Source organism: Prunus persica, chromosome G4, assembly GCF_000346465.2.
Source record: "Prunus persica cultivar Lovell chromosome G4, Prunus_persica_NCBIv2, whole genome shotgun sequence".
Classification (NCBI taxonomy): domain Eukaryota; kingdom Viridiplantae; phylum Streptophyta; class Magnoliopsida; order Rosales; family Rosaceae; genus Prunus; species Prunus persica.
Window position 1 is genome coordinate 11,572,341 of NC_034012.1, and position 24,521 is coordinate 11,596,861.

Here is a 24,521-nt window from a genome sequence, read left to right on the forward strand (position 1 = left end):
GTGTTCCTCCTATGTTTTAAAAAGCCAAACTTTTTTTATTTATCACAAACCAATGAGTGATGATACTATTTTTACCACATTTACTGATGACATTACTAACTTTATCTCTAATAATTCGATTTTGTCACTTAGTCCAAATGATACCTAATTAAGTTAATGAAAAGTGGAGACCGAGCGTTGAACTTTCAGTTTGAGAGCGAGTTAAATACTCTTTACCATTAAACTCACAAACCACCACTATTTTAATTAGTTTAAATATTAATTAAACAAACTAAATATATATAAATAAAAAATACTAAACAAACGAATTTTAACAAATAAGTCAAAAATGCCACGTTGACATTTGGCTGATTCTTTTTATTTTTTAAAAAAAAGGTAAAAACAGAAAATAACCAAATCCATATAGGTGAAAAAATAGAACACTTTTGAATCCAAATTTAAACCCTCAGCTTGTGTTGGTGATTATTTTTGTACGCCTTCTTTTCTGAGTTGAAATTTTAATGCATGCAAACGGAGCAAACGAAGCGCGCACAACATGGCCTGCCAATGAAACTCTCTTGCCACTTACAAATACAAACCACAAACCCCACCCTTAATAATTTTCACGGCAGATCAATGGCACACCACATTGTTCCCTCCCACCCTTGCTTTCTCGGATTCCTGAGCCCCATCTTTCTCGGCTGACAAACATACGCACCCTACCCTCCCTCCTTCCCGAAATCCATGTCAACGGCGCCATGCAATGCGAAATCCACGCCGCCCTTCGCCTCCCATGCACTAGCCACTGCCGATGGATATTCTGCTTCGACCCGAGTGAAGAGGGGGAAGAAGAAGAAGAGCGCTATGAATTTCTTCTTGTGTTTTCGATCTGGTGACGTGGCCGGCGGTGGCTCTGACAAAAAGGAACAATGTGGTACGGATGCCTTCACGTATGTTGGTGTGGGAGAAAAGGAAAACGCGGCGTTTCCGAAGGTGGTGTCTGTGAGGTCATCGTTGACGTCTGATAATGAAGGAGATGAAGATAAATGTCGCACTGCTCAACAGAGAAATGAAGGACGAGGTGGACTTTCTCAAGTTTTGAAGGCAGTTTTGTCCAAAACATCACTGGTTTGTTTTGTTTTAATCTCTATTATCCTTCATGGTTTTTTTTTCCCCCACACTTTCGTGATTGTGCCAAATTTTTAGGTATATAAATTCCAATAACGCAGCTAATACGTACGCAAGACAGTAAAAGCATCAAGCTCAAAAGGGTAACAAAATCAACGAGTTCAAAAATACAAAACAAAAGAGGATAAATGCTGCACAAACAAACGCCCCAAAAATTATAGTAAATTTGGCTTACACCCCTCAAATTCAACTTACCTTACTTGCAACCCTTCACTTTTTGTTCCTATAAATAATACCCAATTTTTATAAGTAAAAACCCATGACTAGGATCCAATTTATCAAGTTACTTTATTAAGCTCAATATCTGATTTATTATAAAATTTTGTCTGCAATTAATTATCCATTTTATTATTAAAATTCATTAATACAGTCAACAATGTGTTGGCCGAAAAAGGCAGTTTTCCTTATTGCCTTTTGAAATTTTGTTTCATCTTTCCCGGATAATAATCTACCTATTTTAGAACTTGAATTTTATTTATTGTACCTAGATTTTTCATGGACAATAATCTACCTATATATTTTTTATTATAAATTATTGTGTATCTATATTTTCTATAAATTATTTTGTACCTATTTTTCTGTAATAATCTACCTTTTTTATATATATAAATTATTTTGTATATATATTTTCTATAGATTATTGTCTACCTATTTTTCTGTAAATTTTTTATATTTTTATACGTATATATTTATATTTGTATTTTTCGTAGGTACATTATTGGATATATAATTTACAATTTTTTTTTTTTTGGTTTGCAATTTTAGGGGCTATATGTTAGAGGGAATGACAATCAAACGAGATGGGGTGATTGATATGCTATTAATAGGGAGTATTAATTACAATTGCTTGAAATAAATTAGAAATAAAATATGAAATTTGGCGACAACGATGTAAAAACATAGGAATACTATGACCTCTTATATCCTACTGGTCATTTAAATTTGAAATTGAATTTTACACATAGATTTATAGAGTGATGGGTATATGTCTAGGAAATAGAAAATGTAGGGACCTATATTGGACGAGCCCTAACTCAAAACCCTAGCTAATCCCACAAACTCTAAAACATCACCCTAACTCGTAAGCATAAATGAACTCTAGAAAGCTAGCATCTTACGCGAAGCAAACTTTTTCAAATACGGGGCGGAACTAGATTTAGATAAAATGAGAAATTGTAGAGGTGTCTATACGTAGTACTTGTATATATCAGTTTGGTCATATAAATCTTTATTTTGTTGTTCATGTCATGATGTTATTGATCCTTTCTATTAATATTGCATGCATATCTTGTAGGTCAAGAAGAATCAAAAAAGAAAGTTAGGAAAAAATTTTGCAAGCACAACAACAAATGAGAGTTCAATTACTTCAAGTTATAATCAACAATCGCCGGAGGAAGATGTCCCAAGAATGATCTCCAAAACGACTCCATACGATGGCGTAGAGGAAAAGGAAGATGTGGTGCTCCCAAAGGCAATGGTTTCGCCGTTGCCAGATAATGATGAAGTAAATGAAGAGAGAGACGACGGTCGATATCAGACAAATAAAGGACGACGCAAATTATCTCGTTTTTGGAAGGCGGCCTTGTTCGGGACATCTTTGGTTAGTTTATTATTATTAGTATTATTATTTTTATAATATTTAAATTCTTACAACAAATGAGAGTTCAATTACTTAAAGTCTTTTTTTTTTTTTCTCTCTAGTTTGCTGGTCAGATTTCTACTTTGGTCATTATGGTTTAAACTATAACAATTTAACCCATGTGTAGTTTGATATTTATTGCAATCCAAGAACATTTTCGTCCAAAACACCCACTCATGTGAGGGACAAGTGCTTTTTTTTGATACAAGCGATATTGGGGAAGGGGGGAGTTGAACTTAGGACCTTGGGTGCATGGGTAAATTCTCTTAACCACTTGAGTTACAAGCCCCTTGCAAGGGGGTGGGGGCAAGTGCTTATTCCATCACGAAGTTGAACGGAAATTTCAGTGTTTCCTTGAATTGCAATGGATAACAAACTACATGATCAAATTGCCATAACTAAAACTACCATGAAATATACCCTAAATTATCGGTATGAAATAACTTTTTACATTTTTATTATGAATGAATATATTAATTTTTTCATGATCTTATTAATTCTTACAAGTAATTAATATTTTATTGACAGGCCAAGAAGATTCAACTGAGAAAGAAGGGAAAATTTTTGGAAAGAAATGAGAGTACAAAGTATAATCAAGAATTGCCCGAGGAAGAGGACCCAAGAATAGTCTCCAAGACTTCTTCCTCTTTAACTAATAATTCTTCTATCTTCACTAAATCTTCATCAAACTCTTCATCTCGGTCATCAAGCAGGTCCTTGTCCAAGAGAATTAAATCGTTTCGATCAAGTTCGACGCGTAGTTTAAAAGCCAATTTGAGGTATTTGTCCGAAAAAATCATTCGACCAAGTTCCAACAGTTCAAAAGCCAATCCAAAACTTTCCCCTGATAAAGCCAATAAGTCGTTTGAATCTAATGATTCAAAGGGTTTCAAAGAAGGGCATGGACAAAAAGAGCACGAAGTAATGAACATGGAAAGGAACAGAACAAGAGGATGTTACAAAGCGATTACGAGTTTGTGTTTCTTGCTTATGAGTTTGTTGGGTTTGATTTTTTATGGTAAGATGTGTGCCATTCTATGCACTTCCATGTGGCTCTTTAGTGTGCCTCTTTGGACTGGTGTTGGAGATAGTTCAACAAACAAGGTTGACAAGAAGAAATTCATCCTCGGAGGATTGCTACCAAGACACACTCCAACGATTCACCGCCAATGACTAAGTTTTTTTTTGGTCGTTGCATTTGGTCTTGTTTGTATAGTTGGTTTGTGATGTAATTAAATCTGGTATCAATTTCAGTATAGTTTCATGAGCTTTCCACACATAATGTATGTTTGTATCCATGTTTTCACTTTTATTACATTTCGAAATTATTGCAATGTGACTATCGATCGGTCCTTAGAAAATCTGTAAATGATGATGTGACACATATAAAGTCTATATTTGTTCTTAAATAAAATAACATATTAAAAAATTTAATATTGAATTTAAAAATAAACATTAGATAAAATTTTTGATGATGTGACCTTACCCTCCTTATTTAGAGGGCTTAGATGGTTTTAATTCTTTGTAATTAATTATGTTTATCAATGAAATTTCATATTTTTCACAAAAAATAAAAATAAAGGTGCACTTATTTATTTTTATTTTTTTTATGATAGTGCCTTTTGGTGATTTTTTTGGGGTAAATTCGTGAAACGCAATTATAAATTTATTTATTTAAAATAATGTGGTATAAAAACCTCCAAAATATTATTGCCAATGCCAAGGTCACGTGCGTAGCACAGCATCTTAAACCCTCCGACAGCCTTATGGGGCCTGATTTCCCGGCAAAACCCAAATCAACCATCCTCAGCCACAGCACCTGTAACATGGTGGTGACCAAGCTCTTTCTCAGACCTCAGTCTCTTCTCCTCTCCACTCTCCCCTCAATAATCCTCCTTCCCAAAATATCCTCGCTCCCCAAGAAATTAACGATCCTTTCCCTCTGCAACTTCACCACCACCACTCAACCCCAGATTTCAGACCCAAATCTCTTCTTCTATGGACCCTCCCTCCACAAGGGTACCAACCCTACAATTCCCCAATCTCAACTTCCCATCACAGGATTCACCAAACCCGCTCACCGTCAACAACTACAGGAAGAAAATGAAGAAGAAGAAGAGAATTTAATCAACGCAGAAAGCTTCAGTAGGGTTTTTGACATTGCTGCGCTTCGGGTCCCTGCAAAAGACTGTTTTGCCCTAGAGAGCCGCCTCCGGGGCCACTTGCTGAACTGGCCTCGCATTCGCAACATCGCCAGAGTCGCCGGAGACGAAGTGGAAGAAGAGCTCGCTGAGCTTCTGGCGAATCCAAGCAGAGAAGCCGATGACGAAAATGCCCTTGTTTCGTTGAACCGCCGGATGTACGGAAAATCCGAGGGTGATGGTGAGCTTTTAAGTCCTGTGCTTTACAGAGAAAAGCTTGCAAAGACATTCGATTCGCGTGGATACGTGAAGTTTCGGAACCTTGCGAAGATGTCGAGGCCGAACCAGAGGAAGAAGAGGAGGGATGAGGAAGATGAAGGCGGTGAAGGGAAGAAGAGATTGAGGAAGGGTGAGTTCTCAGTGCTAGAGGTTGTGGATGATGAAGAAGAAGAAGGGGAAGACTTGAAGGGTTTGTTGGGGGATGAGTTTGAGGGCAGGAAGAAATGGAGGGGTTCGACCCGCTTGTTGCTATTGGACGAGCGGTGCGCGAATGGAAGCGTGGAGGACTTGCCTGAGGCAATCAAGGTGTTGTTTTGACCAATAATTGCGATTTTCTTTCCAGTAATATCTAGCAATTGTTGTTATGTGATGGAATATGCTACAAATTTGGTAGGCTTTGTCTTAGAAAAAGATAGATACTTGCTTTGCCTTTGCTTAATAGGCCTGGCTCATCATCGAAAATGTAAAGCATTCTCGTGGGCAGAGTGAGTTGCATATGGGAGGTTCTTAATATTGTTAGGAACCTCATGAAAAGAATTTTAGCAAAATTTTTGCTCTTGATTGTTGCAAGATATGCACTATTTCTCAACTTGGGAGGTGGTACTCTCATTCAGTTGGAGACAAAAAGAGCAATCCACCTCCAAATTTAATGTGTAATGCCTCAGCCTTCTAAAATCACTATTTTAAGGTTAGTATTGATCCTTTTACGGGAGTTGTGAATTGTGGCACTTCCAAATGGAAGACCCCATTAGATTCATAATTATCTTGGGGGTGAGAATTGACACATGATAGCTGTAGAAATAGTAATTAAGGCTTTTGTGAAACACGGAACTGGTGTATCTACCAGACAGGGGAATCAATATTTATACAATTTCCTGTATGCGGATGATTTTTCTCTGTAGGTTTTTGTGCATCATATGACCATTTTCCTTTATGACCCTATATTCCAATGGCTTGTGACACCATATCTATTTTCTAATGTTCTTGCCCTATCCTTTAGGTGCTGATGAAAGAAAACACTGGGAAAAGTATGTGCCCTACTTTGGAGCTTGTGAGGTGCAAACTAACTCTACTTTATGATTACTGGCAGATGAATGAGGTATTTCAAGATATGCCGTGGCAGTATACCGATTCATCATACACTGCACCAAGTTGAACTATAAAAACATATTTAAAAAAAGTTCATTGCTAATTAGTTTCCTCATTTAAAGGATTTATTGTGAGCTTTTAAATCATGCATTGGTTATTTCCAGCCCCAAACCTTTTATGTATCAGATAAATATTTCAAGCTCAGCTTCTGTGCCCCCTCTTCCATTCCATGATTGAGTTTGGAACACTTTTTGTTCAAGTAGTGGAAGTTATAACTAAACGTGTATGTTGATTAAACTTGATGCACCAAGGAATACTGAAAGGTCAAAATATTGATGATTTTAAAGTTTTATGGCAGATATTGGAGGCTTTGCTTCCCGAAGGAATGACTATTCCTTCAGCCTTTGAAACAGTTGGGCATATTGCACACCTAAACCTGAGAGATGAGCACTTACCATACAAAAAGCTTATAGCAAAGGTGCTTTCTGAATCTAGTGATTTTTCCATTTTCACAATTTTCTGCTTGATCATTGTGTTAGTTAATCAGGGGAGGAAACTATTTTCTATACACAGGTGGTTCTTGATAAACATAAGCCAAAGATTCAGACTGTTGTCAATAAAATTGATGCCATTGATAATGACTACAGAACAATGCAACTTGAGGTTTTATCTGGGAATCATTCCCTTGTGACTACAGTAGTTGAAAATGGGCTGCGCTTTCAGGTTGATCTAGCAAAAGTGTATGTTCCTTACCTTGCAAGTCATTTGAGTTTTTGAGTAATTGTTTTACTAATACAGAAACTGATCAGTTCTATGCTAATTATGCCATTGTGTGGAAATTTTTGGCTATTTTGTTGATAACATTCTCTTCCCCTCCCATCTCTTGACTTTATTATTTCACTGTGCTTGATCCTTGTTCATGCACATGGGACAAGATAGTTGGGATCAGGATGTTGTGAACACCAATTTGATATGGAACTTTGGCTTGAGCAGTCTACGCCAAAGTTGGTTTGGTTCTAGATCTTAGGGGCAGAGTTTTATTGGACACTTAGCTCATTTATACATAAAAGTTGACTAGAATTTCATGAACTTCATAATTGTGAATAAAAGGAAAAAAGACATTCAGAGGTGTAATGAATGTCAACCAGAATCACTGTCCCGACATTTTGTCTGATGACTTTGTGTTTTGTGTTTCCTCATTCCTTTTTCTGTCAGCAATGGCTGTTGTCTATTTTATGAAAATGAATGACTGGCAAGGATTTTCTTATGTTTCTTTTGTGCAGGTATTGGAATTCCAGGCTTGCAACTGAAAGACAAAGGCTTTTGAACAGCTTTACGCGCAATGATGTTGTGTGTATGTCCTTATTTTATCTTTAAAGATAAATGTGTGCTCTATGGACCTTTGATAATGGTCAATTTTACTTTTAATTTTTCTTGTTTTTGCGGAAGGGTGTCCGTCCGGGTGGTTTTGGGGTGGGATTGTTGGGGGACAATATGTAACTGTCTCATAAAAATAAATAAATAATGCTGGGAAAAGAAGTTCTACTTTTCTCACCTCCTGTAATTTTAATGTATCGATTTTGGGCTGTTTACTTTCATGTACTTATATTTCTTTGTGATTGACAGGTGATGTTTTCTCTGGGGTTGGTCCAATAGCAATGTCTGCAGCAAGGATTGTAAAACGAGTATACGCCAATGATTTGAATCCCCACGCAATTGAATATCTGGAAAGAAATAGTGTTCTCAACAAACTTGAAAGGAAAATTAAGGTAAGAAAGAATTAATTGCAGTTGTTTGTATCTAAAAACAGTTGCTTTTTTCTTTTTCTTTCTTTTTGGTCGAGATACAATACCATTCCTTTTTTGGGTGCTAAAGAGGTTATGTGAATAACAAAAAGCCAAAGCATGATATGATTCTAACCAATGACGAGTATAATTTGCATCGAAGAAAATAATGAGTTTAATTTGATTGATGGTGCAAGACTTATTGGCTTATTTGATGCAGATCTTAGTAAGCACAATCTATTCTAAAAATTGAATAAAATTCTTGTAGTGCTTGAACTTTAAACTGCTACGAATGGTTCTGGTTGATGCAAAAGGACAAACCTGAATTCATTGTATCATAAATTCACTAATTTTAATAACATGCCAGATTTTGTGAGTTAGTAAACTGCAAACAATCACCAAATTGTTTCAAACTTTCTCTTCTTGGATTGTTATTTTAGACTCTTCATGAATAGGATCAAAGTTTTATTATTATAATTATATCTATTTGATTTAAGGGGTGAGTGTAGGCAGTAACCTTTCCCTTCCCATACCCCATACCTAGCATGGGTTGTTCAAAGCGCCAATTAACAAATTAATGAGATGGATGTTTTATGTGAAGAATAAAATGATATGCTTCATATTAAGGATGTGTTTACCACTCACTAGGTCTTTAACATGGATGGAAGGAGGTTCATCAATGCTATGTTTGCAAGTGATAAAGCCAAATCCATAACTCATGTGGTAATGAATTTGCCAAATGACGCTGCAGAGTATCTAGGTGTGTTGGACTTATTCCCTTTTTACTTATTGAATGCAAGTAAATTTCATCCTTTGAACTGTTGGTTTGTGTAATTGCTCACTTATACTTCATCATAGTTTAAGTTTGTCCTCGTGCACATGCAATTAATGATACATGATTGATGGGAAGGCAAAACTCACTAATTATATGTTTCTAAACAGAGCGATCACCTGGTTCTTAGGGGATTGGGTCACATTTTAGTTAGTTGGGTATCGTTTGCTAGACTTTAGTTGTCTTTTTTAGAGAATTATATTTGTGGAACCTATTGAAGGAAGGGACACCTTAGTTGATGGTCACTATTGTTCGCTATATGTGAAAGAGTAGTTAACTGTAAATCAGTTGGTTTCTGAAGTTGTTAAAGTTGGATTGCTGCTGCTATGCAATACTTAAACCCTCTCTGTCCCTCTCTCTGTGTGATTTTGTCTCTTTGGACAGATGCATTTCGAGGAATATTAGTAGACAGATCCATGGATGAAGTATTTACCTTGCCAATGATCCATGTTTATGGATTCTCCAAGGCTCAAGATCCGGAGTTTGACTTTCATCAGGTACGTTGCTGAATACTCACGTGTTTGTGAATTTCAGTTAATTTTTAAACTTTTTTCCTTCATCCATTTTTACGTCTTTTTTTGTTAATCAATGCAGAGAATAAGAATTGCACTTTCAGAAGTGGCAGTTGATGTAGAAATGCGTAGGGTACGCCTTGTTGCACCAGGAAAATGGATGTTGTGTGCCTCATTCATCCTCCCTAAGAGTGTCGCTTTTGCAAAACCTACTTTGAATATGTAAACATAGATAAAGAAGTGAGCTCTCCAGTTTTGTACATTCACTTTATTTTATACCTGTAAATATATTTCTCTAGGCAAACTCAAGGGATTTTGCTTTTTCTTCTTTTTGGTTTGACTTGAGGCATATTTCTTTGGTCCCCACCATTTGGAAATCATAATTTGTCATCTCCATTTCCACTTTCCTGTTTATCCCTGTAAGTTGTTGAAATTAATTGGTGTTGGTTTCTGTTTCAAAGTCTCTATTGCAGCAGAAACCTCCTTTTTTTCTGTGGATCGTATACCAAATAAAGAGAGAGAAAAGAAGAAGATAAGAAGTAAAGAATCTTACTGCCATATTGATTTCTGTTTTAAAGTCTCAACGCAGCAGACATTTTCCCTTTTGTGTGGGTCATTTTCCAAATTAGGAGAAAGAAAGGAGAAAAATCTTTGCCTAACCAAGGTTTATAATCTCTTATATATGTTTTTCCCTTTTCCCCTTTTGTTATAAGCAAATACTACAAACAAAAACTCATAATTAAGAACTTGTAAACATGAGCTTAGCCAAGTTGATTAGAATGGATGTCCTTCCCATTCTGTACCCGAATTCGAATCCTCTGTCCATAATTTAGATTAGTTTAAAATAGATTATCGCTTGTATAAAAAAAACTTATAATTAAGAAAAGAATGGATTCCCATTTATTTAATTCCTTTTGTATGGTGGGGTTGCATAAATAAAAGCGTCTGTGTTTTATATGCACCTAGCTTCTAGCTAGACATATCTTGCTTTCAAGTCTGAGTCTTTCGTTTTGTACAGAAATCTCGCAATGCCAACACAAATAACAGATGACAGCGACTTCTTGATGCATGCAAAATTCACCCAAGTGTACATAAATGCCATACAGAAACCGAATATTTCTTGCACAAATTTGTCTTCCCTGAACGGCCCAGATTCACCCCACCCCAGCATGATTCTCATCTGGTCCCTCCATCAAAATCCTATCCCAGCGTAAGACGTGCTAAATCTGCATGTACCACTGCCTCACTGGGCCATGCATGCCATATGGGACACATTTTGCCCATTTCAGGATGGTAGTTGAGGGCAATATGGTAAAAGTAACTCATCAGAGAAAGAGACCAAATCTCAGTTCAGATTCAGATCTAAATAATTATATCTCCCCTGTGGCCTGTGTGGTCCTGTTTTATGTAAGGGTGGGGCATGGAGGGATTTTTTTTTTTTTTTGGTGTGTGTGTGGTTATTTTGTTCAAAAATGGTTAGGTCTTTCACAAGTTGCATAAAGCCAGAACTAGCAGTTGCTCTTTTCTCTGGTTTCCTTATAGCAACCACTAGGAAACATCTAGGACACAAACTGCTTACCAATTCTTTCTTTAATGCCCTTTGAGTCCAATTGTTTTATACCTACCAAGTAAAATCTAAATGGGATTGTGATGATCTCAACAATTTGGTATTGATTGGCATTGTTAACATTCATCAATTAACTTGATTAAAGTTGTAATTCGTGAAGATGGTAAAAATATAGACGTTTTAGGTTCGAATCTTTATAAGCACAAGGTCATTTGAATTTATCTCATATGCACATTTGCATATTTTTCTTATTACCATAAAACTTAAAAGGGAGTTTAAGATGTTTTAAATTGCAGCTCCTTGAATCTAATGGATTCCAAATGACTCAAATTTAGATCATTTTTTAAATACTTCTGTCCAAATCGAATCTAGTATTGTAACTTCTTACCACTTCTATCTTCAAGACAATTTGCTTAGGAAAATTACACTAAATAGGCCCACAAAAAAACACATTAATGCTTAGCAATAACAGACGCGAGTTAGGTCAGTTAGTTAATTCAGTGTGACAATATTCTTGCATTCAAGTTCAATCCTCCTCCATGTACATTAGATTAGTTTACAATTTGTAAATTTAAAAAAAAAAAAATAGTGGAAGCAACACGTGTGAAGTGGTCCTCAACCAAAGCAACAATTGTGTATGTGGGCGCATCCTCTCCTCTCTCGATCATTCTATGCAGGGGCACAATCTGCTCACCAGACGCCGATAATCCACCATGTCTATCCAAACCCAGCAAACACCCCAAACACAACATTTATATCAGATTTCGTTTTATTTTAAAAAATTTAAATTAAAAAAAAAAACACACCAACCGTCCCATGTTATGGGCCCCCACCTACCACGTAGAATGGGACCACCTGCTGTGGACCCCACAACGGAGATCCTTTTACAAATAGAATAGTACCTAGGGGCCTAAATTTCGATTCGCTCTTTACGGTCCAAAAATCCAAGGAAGAGAAAATTCCATAAAAGGAAAGTGGAGCCCGTCGGGTGACGTGGAAGGTGATGATTGGAGAGATTGTCACGAGGTTACGTGGGATTAGGACGGCGCGAGTTTGTACACCCTACCATACCCTACAGACGCCTACGGTGGTCCTCTATGGACCGGAACGGACGGTATTTCCTCAGATGGTTATATGGACACGCGTTGGTTGGTCACGCGGTTTGGGCGCTTGACCAAAGAAAGTGCGTAATGTCGCTGTAACATGCTTAATTTGTGTACAAAAATATTGTGTTTCATTCATTTACACTTTGCTTTGTATGATTAGAAGGAAGGAAGATCAATGTTGTTCGGATGTTATTTGTGAACGAAAAGAAGAAAAAAAATCTGGGTAGTTGTTGCTAATCTTGAATGTCTTTGTTAAGTTTTAGCTAGTTAGGTGAAGTCTCGTATTGAGCTTCTTCGTTTTAACGAGTTATATCACGTGGTTGTATTCCAATATTATATTTTAATTATTTATCGTATCGGAGGTTTTAACACAATATTAATTTTCTACTATATATTTTCCAATGATCGGCGGATCATAGTTTTTTATTCACAAAATTAATTTTATGCTATATATCTTCATTTGCTAGTAAAGCATGCATCATGACTAATGTATTGACGGTCTTTGGAGAAACAACACCTACTTTTTGGCCCAGAAAGAGAGTTTCTTCCTTTAGAACATTTGGTCCCCCCCTTTTGTCATTATGCATTTGAATCATCAATGGTTAGGTTTGTTAATTATATATGATTTTTTTTAAATATTTTAAAAAGAAACTAAATCAATATCATTTAGGGGTTGGAGTTCACATTGGAACTATTGTTCTTGAAATATTTTTCCCACAAAAGGAGTTTATTAATATCACAAATACCTTCTTCTTTTTTGTCATGGTAATGTATGAACCCAATTATTCTAACTCAACTCTTTTCTAATTTTATTTTTATGAAGCTCGAAATGATTAATTACTCTAAATCAAGAGGGTGTTACGGGGGTTCGAACGTGAGACTACTAGTATGCAAGTCTAAGACTCTTTTGCATTGAGCTAGATCCCGTTAGCAATCAAGGGTGCTCCTTTAAACATTTTATGATAAATGTACATTAATTACTAGTTAGAGTAAGTCTGTTTTCTTTCAATTTTGTTCCCAACTCAAAAGCCCCTAGCTACTATCTAATAACATGTAGTCTCATCAGAGAGCTTTCTGATGTTAACACATGTATGAGTAATAGTAATACAGAGGAAGACATCATTGCAAGCCTAAGCCTGTACCATATAGAGGCATCAGATTCACTTTCTTAATAGCCATATCTTGCTCTACAATATGATTGCCAGAGAGCTATATAGCTAGAGGCAGTTTCTTCACTAAGGGTTGGACTGTTAGTACACCCTCCACACCCACCACCTGATCATCATAATCAAGATTCAAGATCAGCTCTCTCTCTTTTCTGGAGCCCCAAAAACCCCCATCAGCCATAGGCCACGATGATCATGATGATCATGATCAGAGGGCTAATAACCCATTGGGTCATAAAAGCTAGATAGCTAAATGGCAAAGATATTGACTTTTTTGAACATAATGCTTCAAAAACCTAATAATTCTCTTGCCATATTTGCCAAGGCTGAAAGCTGCTGTGCTACAATACAATGGCACTGCTTGTTTTGGCGCACCTATATAGCTGCAAACTGGACAAATAACTCTTTGGTTTTCCGACCAATGCCTGCAGGTACAAATTGGCCTGTCCTCTGAGCTCTTGACACATGTCTCTGGGTACTATGTTGTTGTAGCTTTAGCTTTACCTACAATTGGTCAAGTGCTTTGCACTTCACTTAAAGCAACGTTTTGATTGGACCGTGACATACAGTTAAGGGACTTTGGGTGGCTTGGGGAGAATTCTCTATGGGATTTGTACTTTATGTGGAATAGATAAGGTGCTATGTCCAAGCTCAGTTTTGCTATTTCAATGTCCTTTTTTGAGAGCATTTACAAAGGACAAGGAGATTGTGTGATGAGAAATAGCAGAAAAGAGGGTTGGAGCTAGCAAAAGTCACTAGGGAACAAATTACACAAACACAGATTAAGAGCAAAGCAGAGGCATTGCCATGTCCTTTTAGCCCTCCACACACACACATCCCCAGTAGTTCTACCCTTCTGTTCTGCCTTTCTCCCTCTCTCTCTCTCAATCAAACACACCCATATCCAACCTTAAAAACACAAGCCAAAAGCCAAAGCCAAAGCCAAAAGCCAAAACTCTCTCTCTCTCTCTCAAAAAACATTACCCATTTCTCCATTTCCAATATTGACACAAACCCAAGTATTTTTTCTCTCTCAAAACCCATTTCACACACTAAAGTTTCAAGCTTGATCATCATTTTTGCTGAAATGGCTACGCCAATGCTGCTCATGGCCTCAGAACAGAGCACAACACAAGAACCCACCAAAACCCTTGTCGGGTTCTACGAGGAATCCAAACCCGAGTCCACCAAATCCACCAAGGGCACTAAGAAATCCGGCAAAGCCTCAAACTCTAAAAAGCAACCACAAAGAGGTCTTGGTGTTGCTCAGCTGGAGCGCCTGAGGCTCCAAGACCGCTGGAAGAAAATGACGGAACTGCCCCAACTGCAACCCCAACCCCAAGTTGTCAATCTTCCTGATCATCATCAGTACCAGAACTTTCAACACCAGAACCCCACCAGAACCCTACCCGGCCCGCTTGCCAGTGTTCCAGTACAGTATGGTGCATCCAGCTACAATGGACCACTGCTGATCAAGGGCTCTGGTGGTAATGGCTTGTTTGGTTTTGTGGGTCAGAGGTTTGGGAATGGTTCTGGGTTTGGGTATGCCGGAGGTAATAATTTGGTGGTGGACCTAAACCCGAGTCCGTATGCAATCGGGGCTCCGGAGAGGTTTGAAGTTGGGGCTGTGTATGAGACCTCGAAAGAGCTCTCTTCAATACCAAAGGTTCAACCTTTGTCTTCTGATTGCTGTGATATCTGCTGCAAGAAGGTGTATAGTTTTCTTTAGTTTTCTGTTTTTTTATATTTGTTTTATATATATATATATATATATATATATATATATAAAAGACAACTTGCTTGGTTTCCGAGAAAACGTGGGAAAAGTGAAGTCTTTCTTTCTTAAGACAAAGTTTACCGAGTAACTATATATTAGTTGATGAGTACTGTTACATTAATACACTTTTTTCCCACTGTTTTTGTTTTGTTTTGTTTTTTTAAATTTACGCTTAAATTTGCTGACCTTTTTGTATCTTTTTTTCTTTGAGTAGCAGAAGAAGAGGCTCAATAGTCGGAATTACATGGGCTTAAACGGCAGGAGTGGCAAATCTGAGGCTAGTTTACCAATCAACTGTTCTGGTTTTCTCAGATTGAACCCGGAAGCCGGTGGTGGCCAAGTGGTGGGGAGAAGTACAGCTCACTCGGGCTACCGCAATGATGATCAGGTAGGACAAGCATAAAGTTTAATCTTACATATAAAAGAAGCAAAAAATGTGAGTCTAATATGAATATATTTGCTGTGGTAGACTGATGTATTTTCTTTTCTTTTGGTAGTCTGAATATATTTACCCATTTTTAAATTTGATTGAATATACTGATTAAATACTGCTTTGCTGAATTGCTCATGTAATTTGATTGGTATTGGGTTTGTAGGGGGTAGAGGTTAGGGCAGTGCACAGAAAAGGGAGCTCAGCTGGTGGTGGTATTTTCATGGAATATGATTTCTTTCCAGCTGCTGGTGGCAAAAGTAGTGAGATGAGAGGAGGCACTTGTCCCAAGGAGCCAGAGATGTGGCAAACAGCAGAAGCTTCAGTTTCAGTGGGGAGCCATGAAGAACCTTCTGATATTACTGCTTCTAGTTATGGCTATGGAATTGGGGCTGACAGTTATCATAATCCTGTTGATTTGTCACTCAAGCTTTCATTTTAGAAGCAAATCAAGGTGTCTGTTTTGGTGTTTTTGCTGTGCTCATCTATAATGCATGTCGGGAAAAGAACCCAAGATACAGCTTTTTGATTTCCCTTTTTTTGTTAGTTAACTGACATACATATCATCTCCAAAGTTTGTTTCACAAGTTGTTTGCTTTAATTCCATCCAAGTTGCCCTTATTAATTTCTCATGGGATCTATGTTAATTTCTTTTATTTATTCTTTACTTACTTTTAGATTCTCATTTAAGTCTTGAGTTCTATATATATATATATATATCTTGTTCTTTTAATTAACTCTCTATTTAGGGGGATCCTACATCTTTGTAATCTTTTGAAAGAAAAAATGTGACCAGAATTGATTGCTACAATTCCATTTTGGTACTGCTGTAAACCAAAGTTGTTCAAGTTTTTCAGCCAGATATATGTTGTAGTTGCTTAATGAATGAGGCATCAATACATATCCCCCTGTCACGAAGATTTATAATTATCTACCTAACGGATAATTATTTTCTATAAGAATTATGTTAAGAGTCTATAGGTAGAACTTGCTCTTAAAAACCAGCTCGTAACGGAAGGATATCCAAGAGCTCTTAGGATATGCTATTTTTCCAATGCGAAATCTTGAGTCCTAACGAATTATATGATTCTTCGGCAAAGACCAATATTCTACTGTTTGTAATATTAATGGTCGCTAGGTCAGAAACATTTTTTTAGCCAACCCTTTTTCTTCTGATGACCAATAAAAAAGAGCTAACCTTTTTCTTTTACATTGGAGGTCGAGATAACTATATATGTTCAATTCATGTGTTGAGAATATTATTGAAAAGAACGAAAAGAAAAACTGTGTATAAGCTCTGAGCATACAGACTGTATATATTACTTGAAAGCGGAAATGATCAAAGCCCTAGAACCTGATCATCTTCAACTCACTGTTGGTTTTGCTCTCTTTAAATTTTAAACTGGGAATTAATTCTTCTTTTCTATTTTTTCTTTCTGTTCTGGAGTTGGTTTGTATGGTTTTAGGTGCTGAAACACGAATAGGCATCTCTCCTTTCTGCTTATGGGAGAGAGAATCAACAAAACGTTGTGGTATTTTTTGAAAAACGTGGAAAGGGGTTGATGAGAAAAGTAAGCAAAAGCAAATATTGCAACAATTAATTTCTCAAAACGAGTGTGTATATATATATATTAATTAACGTAGCTTGGTTTAACGACAGGTTTTGTACTGGTCTGCATTAAACCAGTGAGTGGCTGCTGCTGGGTACACCAGGCTATATACAAGAGAGCAGAGCAGGTGATCAGTGTGGTCAGTACAAATCTGTGTAATGAGTATATAGATATTACATAAATATGCAGGCAGCAGCTGGCAGGCAGGTCACTCTGAGAGAGAGAGAGAGAGAGAGAGAGAGAGAGAGAGAGTCTGTAGGAGGGAGTCTCTCAGTACAAGTTATAAGTAAAGGCTATCTATCTCTATTCTATATGCATGATGGCCTGATGGAAGAAGCTTTTTTTCCGACTCCCTTTTAATTTCATTGGTTGCATTGCATATATATATATAGGCCAGGTTTTCCTTTTCTCTTCCTCTTTTCTTGCTCTATTGTTTTTGGTTATTTTGTTTGTCTAATAAATATTTCTCTTCTTTTGCTTTGCTGCCTGCCAGTGTTAATCAATGGCAGCTTGATGGATATATGGCACAAATTCTCTATTCGAAATTAACAAAATAAAAAGAAATAATCAATCCTTTCTAATCTATATATTTATGCTGTTTAATTTGATTGAACAATAGCTAGCTTTAGGGTGGTATTGGAAAAGATCAGATGACAACTGACCTGAATTTGGGTTGTAGATACTGCAATTATAAATATATATACATGTTAGATTCATTCAATACAGGAAGTTAAGTATGAACATATAAATATCATGATTTTAGTGGGAATTTGTTTGAATGAATGGGCGAGAGAGAGAGAGAGAGAGAGAGAGAGAGAGAGAGAGAGAGAGAGAGAGAGAGAGAGAGAGAGAGAGAGAGAGAGAGAGAGAGAGAGAGAGAGAGAGAGAGAGAGAGAGAGAGAGAGAGAGAGAGAGTTTTTATTTATTTTTTAGTATTTATTTATTTTTAACATACGAAATGACCAATTTGCCTTCACATTTAACAGCAACATTGACAAAATGTAACGGTGGGATCAAATGGGCGATTAAAATAGAGTTTATATACCATTTGGACTAATAATTTAATTTATGGACCAAAATATAAATCGAGTACAAGTTTGAGGACCATTTGAGTAATTTACCCAATGATTTAATATAAAACATCCAAGTTCCAATCGCAAAAGCCATCGACCCAAATTCCAACCGCAAGGTCTTCTTTTTGTGTTTTTTTGGTGAGAACTCCATCCAAGTCTTTACAAAACATCTTAGCTAAATAATAAAAAAGTCTTTATAAAATATCATATTCATATCCTTTTTTTTTTACGTCCCCACCACACCAAGTCTTTTATTTATTTATAAAGAACTCCAAATCTTTATAAAAACTTATTCATGGATCAAGTCTTGTGCCTTTAAAACGTGCATCTCCGCTAAAAAATTCCTAAATTTACCCGTGCCCATATCCATTGTTCATGTCCAAGAAAAAAGACATCTTATTCATTATCCATTTTTCCAATTTATAAATTTGTATTAAGATGGAAGGTTGTACCACGTACCTAGCCCCCTTTCTCCCCAACATCCATATCGAGTGACTCATTCCTCGATCTCCCCAACCTCACTATTGAGTGATTCATTCCCTAATCTCCCCCTTATATGTTTTGAGTGTTGTTATTTCCACCTACCTATCTTATTTCCCCACCCACCTTATCTTCAAAATTTTAAAGACAAATTTACCTATGTGTAAAATGACTTCTAAGGTCATGCAACCCACTTATTCTAGACTTCAATTCCTTAGCTAATTTGTTGACACTTGGACACTAATTTACTCTAAGTTAACACTGTTAATTCAAAATAAAAGTTTTTAAAAAAATTAGAAAGAAAAAAAACAAGCAAACAACCACTAGACTACCCACTCGACGCCAAGACAACCAATCCCCTCCTCACCTCACTGCCAGCCACATCTCTCTCCCAACTGGGCAACTTGAGAAGGAAAGGGTGAGCAGACTACCCACGCGACCAATTGTGTATTAGATGACTATATTTCTAACAAATAAGCCAGGTCATTCTTTTACCATTTGATGCACGCAGGTTGTGTTCTTCTAGCCTTGTGTCTAGTCAGTACATAGGCAACCATCACACTAGGAGGTAGGCAAAATGTTGAACTACTAAAACAGAAACTCAGAGAGAACCCTAGATACAAACCTTTTAAATCCTTGTTTATTTATTCGTGGATTGATTGAAATAAAGAAAGGAGAAGAAGGTTAGATTAGGATTTAGGTGGATTTAGTGGGTTATAACAAAGGTTTGACAGAGGGTTTGAAGCAGTTTCGAAGCTTTTGTTTAATACAACTGAAGAGGAGGAGGCGGCGGCGGCTTAGCTGGCGGTGGAAGGTACGTGGTTCTTGTTAGGTTGGTGGACTATGCGACGGGTGGCTGCTAAAACTCTTCTTTTTTTAATTTTCTGTTTTCATTTATTTTTTAATTTTTTGAACTCAACGGTGTTAAGTTAGGGTTAAAAATGTTAAGTGAATGTCCAGGTATCAAGGGTATTTTAGGGATAATAGTGGGTGGAAAGATAAGATTGTATTTTTTAAAATTTAAATGGTGGGTGTAAAGATAAGGTGGGTAGGAAAATAGGACCGGGGGGTGGAAATAGTAGCACTCTATATTTTTCTTCTCATTTTTTAGTTATTTATTATTTTTTGTAATTTCATCATGTAAAATTCCTTATTTTCCCTAACATTCAACAGGAAAATTGTCAAAATCAACAAAAATGACTGATAGTGCAATGCAAAACCTTACATGGAAGCCACATAAACGATTATTGACCCTTAAGATTGAAAATGCATATCGACATATAATTCAGAGACCATTGCTACAATTTAGTCTGTTTATTTATTTATGAAACAAATAACATGATTCGAATTAGGACCCAAACTTCCTTATAGGAACAAAGTTCTATAGTGAGAGTGCCATACATAGACCCCTCATGCGAACTCCTATATTAGTCATATGATCATTTTATTAAATTTAAGTGAAGTTACTATTCAGATAAATCATGTGGTTAATATGAAGGTCCACATCTATGATTCTTATATGACACTCTCACCATAGAAGAGTCATTCTATAGTGAATGCCTTATATATGGCTCTTAGGTGATGCTCTATCTCTTAACCGTTGGATGAAATTGGTTAGCATGATCTAACGATTAAAAGATAGGACTTCACCTAAGGGCCATATATAAAGACCTCACAATAGAATTATTGCACCATACAACGACTCCCCTCCTTTAATGCGAACTGAAATATAGCTGGTGGGCCTACAAATTGTGTTCTATTCTAATGATGTTGAGTTAAAGCAAAAATTGGGCCATAGCTCAATCTACCAGACAATCCGAATCCAAGCCCATTCATCTCAAATAGGAAAAAGAGAAAAAGGAAAGCGGAAAGAAACAAAACAAGTGTCATTCTGTCTGTGTTGGACTTTGGCATATGCGCATAATAATAAATGATGATAAGGATTTAAGCCCATTTCTCCACTCGCCCTCTCGTCACTTCCCAACTTTCCCATCCGTTTTCCTTTTCATTTTCCGACTATCCAAACAAACGAACACCGAACAAAACAAAAAAACCTGAAACCTCTGCAAAAACCCAAATGAATCATCCTCAGCCCCCTCAACCCCAAGACCCATCGGACCCCCAACTCCCCCACATCAGAATCCACCACCCTAACTCCCCACGCCACCACCCCAACTCTCCACGTCACCACACCTCATCCGCAGGCTCCGCCGCCACTCCCACCCCCACAGCCGGCGCCCGCCGAAAGCTCGGCGTAGCTGTCGACCTCTCCGACGAGAGCGCCCATGCCGTCCGCTGGGCCGTCGACCACTACATCCGCCCCGGAGACGCCGTCGTTCTCCTCCACGTCAGCCCCACCTCCGTCCTATTCGGCGCCGACTGGGGCTCCGTCGACCTCTCCATCAATACCAACGACGACGTTGACTTCGTCGACAACCACGCCTTAAACGACTCCGTCAAGCAGAAGAAGCTCGAGAATGACTTTGATGCCTTCACTGCTTCCAAGGCCGCCGATCTCGCCAGGCCCTTGAAGGAGGCTCAGATTCCCTTCAAGATCCACATCGTTAAGGACCATGACATGAAGGAGAGGCTGTGCTTGGAGGTTGAGAGGCTAGGGCTCAGTGCCGTGATCATGGGGAGCCGAGGGGTTGGTGCCGCGAAGCGTGGGAATGACGGTAGGCTTGGGAGTGTGAGCGATTATTGCGTTCATCACTGTGTTTGCCCTGTTGTTGTTGTACGGTTTCCAGATGATGACAATGGTGCCGGTGCCGGTGCCGGTGGTTCTGCTGTTGCCCCTGCTGCTGTTGTTGCGGTTAAAGAGGATGAGGAGGAAGAAGCCGTGATCAAGCCAGTGGTAAAGGACGAGCATCAAAAAGGTTAGGGCTGTTTCGCTGATTCAATTGCTATTAACTTCAAGTTTGGGTCTTTTTTATTAATTGATTAGGATTTAGTTTGTTTAACTGGCAATTATATCATGTTGGGTATGATTGGCGCACATTACACCCATATGCATATGTCTGTTGGTAGCAATGGGGGTGTATGATTGTTTCATATATCTGATATGAGAGTTACGAATGGGAACTTTTTCTGTTTAGGAGTTACTGATGCAATTAGATGAGCAATCTAACTTTCTGCAAAGGGAAATTTGAAATTATTATATCAGGTGAGGGCTTGTGCTCCTCATTGTTGTTTTGCTTCCGAAGTATTGTGTACTGCAAATCGTTTCTATTGTATATATTATGGATTTTCAGAACCAAGGTTGATTAAGCAAAGTTTGATATTTTGCAATGTTCACAACTCATGGCTGCTCCCTGAAGCATCATGAGGTTCTTTGAATGTGAAAAGAATATTTTGAACTAGATTAGCATGGGCATTTCCTATTTAAGTTTGTTTTTCTTTTAGAGTAGCTTGGTCTTTCCAATCTCCACTATAAGCTGTATGAAATTCTATATACGATCCTTATGCACATGAGATTTGGCCTGGTTAGCTTTATCACTAAAATATCCTACCCATGAGAATATCCTTTTCTTTTTTCTGCAAAGAAAAACTATTGTTTGGAATTTTTTTACCCTTTGGTAGTGCTGCCAGATGCTTCGTCTAAATAAAAGCAAGTCCACCTCTTTCTATCATTAAATGTCAGAATATGTTCCCCATGCCAAAAGTGGTATAACTTTGAAATTTTTTGCATATTTATCATGTGTTTGGGAATATTCATTTGCAAATACGACTTATTTTGCTAGTTGGTCATTTCCTATACCGCATCTTGCATAGGTCTATGTTCTGTATAAGATTCAGTAGCCTAAGGAGGTTGTTCACATTGCTGGCAACTTTAGTTGTAGGTTCAGTAGGCTAAGAAGAGGCCAATGCTTACTTAACTAGTTTGCTGCTCATAGTTTGGTAGCTCCCTTGTATTCCCACTCTGCTGGATAGTCCCATGATACTATTTTGAGATGAAAGGCTTTGCTTATGGACCTAATCAGGGTTCATGTATAATGGTTAAGAATAAAACACTAAGTAGGTTTGTAGGTTTGCTGTTCTTTACATGTCTTGTTGTCAGGGCCCAACCACATCTTTTTGCACCTATAGAAAGTGATAAATTAATTTTCTGGTGATCCAAATTCTTCCTCCCTGGTTGTTAAAGAGGATAGGTACGCACTATCATTGGCTTCTAGAAGTGCTGCTGGCTTATAGTAAGCAGAACATAAGAGTTTGTTTTGTCAGTAAGTTTAACTGATGTGACTGTATGACTCATATCACGTCATCAGTTAATAAAATGTTCTGGAAGGAAATTCCCAAAGTGACGAAATTTTGTCAAAATGGTTATTCTTAATGGGGTTTGAATTTCCTCTTGTTTTACCTTTTCGCGTTTCCCTGAGAACATTTTGTACCTGTACCCATGAATCTTTGGTGAGTGTGTTTAGGGTGGTACTACCTGTGTAATCTGTACCCAAGATGGAATAAATAAGAACATTTTCTAAATTTTTTTACTCTATACTTGTTGATCCAGCAAAGTATTACGACATTGACATGCATTGTACTGTTTCACACATATTTTACAATAAATAATATGCTTTCATTTGTTTTAAGTGACAGCAAATCTTTATAATATAGAATTTTTGCATGATATCAGCTAATGTGTACAGTTTGTTGTCTTCTTGTTAGTTGTTATTCTAATAGGTTTATGAGCTATGGGACATGTCTCTTCTGTACTGGTTAGTGCAGTGGAGACATTTTAATGTACAGTTTACGTAATCATATGAAAAGTGTTTGTTTGTGGATGTTCTTTTCTTTATTTTGGGGTTCTGAACTTTATACTGATCTATAGAGTGAATCTTTGGATTATTTATGTATTCATGACACTATTATTGTTTGTTTTGTGCAGATGCTTAGTATGTATTCCTAGTCGTAGTTGAATCCTCTCAAGTACAGGTAAGCATTTGTTGTGCTAAATCTCTCTTTTTCCTAGATCATAATATGTTGTTGCACTATTGTCGCGACACACATTTTTCAATTGTTTTGGATACTTTTGTATTTTGTTGTGGAAGAGCTTGTATCCACGTAGACATAATCACACACATTCGTAAACACTGGTGCCTTTTCTTTCTGTACATTTCCTGCAGCTTTCATTTATTTTTGTTCACAATTTTCATGCAAAATAGGTGCTGCTTCGTCTGTGTTCAATTTTGTGGTGTTTATGTAGAGTGTGACCAAGTCAACATGGTTTTAAATTGTGCAGTTTGTGTAGATGTCTGAGTCAACTGGGATTGGCTGACACGTTGAGTCCAGACTGCAGGAGTCAAGACTGCTTTCTCTCCTCTCCAACAGCTCTTTCTCAAACGTACGAATTTCTGGGAGGATAGGAGATGCTATTTGTATGGTGAATGAGGTTTATGGGATTCTGTGAGGCCTTTCCTACTTTGTTCGATTGCTTTGTGACTCATTTGTCTCCCTTTAGTTTCAAGGATGTACTTGTTGTTGCTTGCTAGTTTGCAAATTTAATTATTAGATCTTTTTGTGTCCAATAATTTTCTCATCAGAATTGCTAGACATGTTTATTAATTTGTATGGCTAGACAACCCTAAATCATTTGGTATGAAAAGGTACTTTCTTTTCTACCATAATTTGGACCGCGTAATATTTTGAAGCCATTCATTTTTCTCATGTCCATGATTTATTCTGACAATGGAACTTCCTTCTCTTTCTTTCTTCTTTTCCATTTTCTTGAACAAGTAATTGTGTTCCTGAAAAACCAGTGAATTTGCTGGCCTTCTCCATGAGGAAAAAGCTAAACGCCATTGGATTTTGGATGTTGTGACGAAGGTAAAATACTGGGGTAGTTAGTGACTGAGTTTGCAGGATTCAGATCTAT

At 37.3% G+C, this 24,521-nt stretch overlaps 3 protein-coding genes across 4 annotated transcripts; all 3 read left to right on the plus strand.

Annotated features, from left to right (window-relative positions):
* LOC18781361 (tRNA (guanine(37)-N1)-methyltransferase 1) lies at window positions 4,486–9,903 on the plus strand. Its single transcript, XM_007214563.2, has 9 exons — window positions 4,486–5,532; window positions 6,227–6,325; window positions 6,674–6,793; window positions 6,889–7,055; window positions 7,599–7,669; window positions 7,942–8,084; window positions 8,748–8,859; window positions 9,316–9,428; window positions 9,526–9,903. Exons 1-9 carry the CDS (start codon window positions 4,489–4,491, stop codon window positions 9,667–9,669), a joined length of 2,013 nt encoding a protein of 670 aa, XP_007214625.2. The 5' UTR covers window positions 4,486–4,488; the 3' UTR covers window positions 9,670–9,903.
* LOC18781353 lies at window positions 14,023–16,089 on the plus strand. The gene is made up of 3 exons (XM_007212404.2): window positions 14,023–14,993; window positions 15,274–15,447; window positions 15,656–16,089. Exons 1-3 carry the CDS (start codon window positions 14,370–14,372, stop codon window positions 15,929–15,931), a joined length of 1,074 nt encoding a protein of 357 aa, XP_007212466.1. The 5' UTR covers window positions 14,023–14,369; the 3' UTR covers window positions 15,932–16,089.
* On the plus strand, window positions 20,567–24,332 carry LOC18779216 (universal stress protein PHOS32). 2 transcript variants are annotated; one of them, XM_020562080.1, is made up of 3 exons: window positions 20,571–21,528; window positions 23,535–23,581; window positions 23,889–24,332. In XM_020562080.1, exons 1-2 carry the CDS (start codon window positions 20,730–20,732, stop codon window positions 23,540–23,542), a joined length of 807 nt encoding a protein of 268 aa, XP_020417669.1. In that variant the 5' UTR covers window positions 20,571–20,729; the 3' UTR covers window positions 23,543–23,581; window positions 23,889–24,332. The 2 variants fall into 2 exon arrangements, with proteins under 2 accessions (XP_020417668.1, XP_020417669.1); XM_020562079.1 differs by lacking the exons at window positions 23,535–23,581; window positions 23,889–24,332 and adding an exon at window positions 21,748–23,502 and having other exon boundaries at window positions 20,567–21,528.

Bases quoted from the DNA above. Each gene is read 5' to 3' on its own strand.
- LOC18781361 (XM_007214563.2), top strand. From the start codon at position 4,489: ATGTGGTATAAAAACCTCCAAAATATTATTGCCAATGCCAAGGTCACG. The intron at 5,533-6,226 runs GTGTTGTTTTGA...CCTATCCTTTAG, and splicing joins ACTTGCCTGAGGCAATCAAG to GTGCTGATGAAAGAAAACAC. The intron at 7,670-7,941 runs GTATGTCCTTAT...TGTGATTGACAG, and splicing joins TACGCGCAATGATGTTGTGT to GTGATGTTTTCTCTGGGGTT.
- LOC18781353 (XM_007212404.2), top strand. From the start codon at position 14,370: ATGGCTACGCCAATGCTGCTCATGGCCTCAGAACAGAGCACAACACAA. The intron at 14,994-15,273 runs GTGTATAGTTTT...TTCTTTGAGTAG, and splicing joins GTGATATCTGCTGCAAGAAG to CAGAAGAAGAGGCTCAATAG. The intron at 15,448-15,655 runs GTAGGACAAGCA...TTGGGTTTGTAG, and splicing joins GCTACCGCAATGATGATCAG to GGGGTAGAGGTTAGGGCAGT.
- LOC18779216 (XM_020562079.1), top strand. From the start codon at position 20,730: ATGAATCATCCTCAGCCCCCTCAACCCCAAGACCCATCGGACCCCCAA. The intron at 21,529-21,747 runs GTTAGGGCTGTT...TTTTCTGTTTAG, and splicing joins AAAGGACGAGCATCAAAAAG to GAGTTACTGATGCAATTAGA.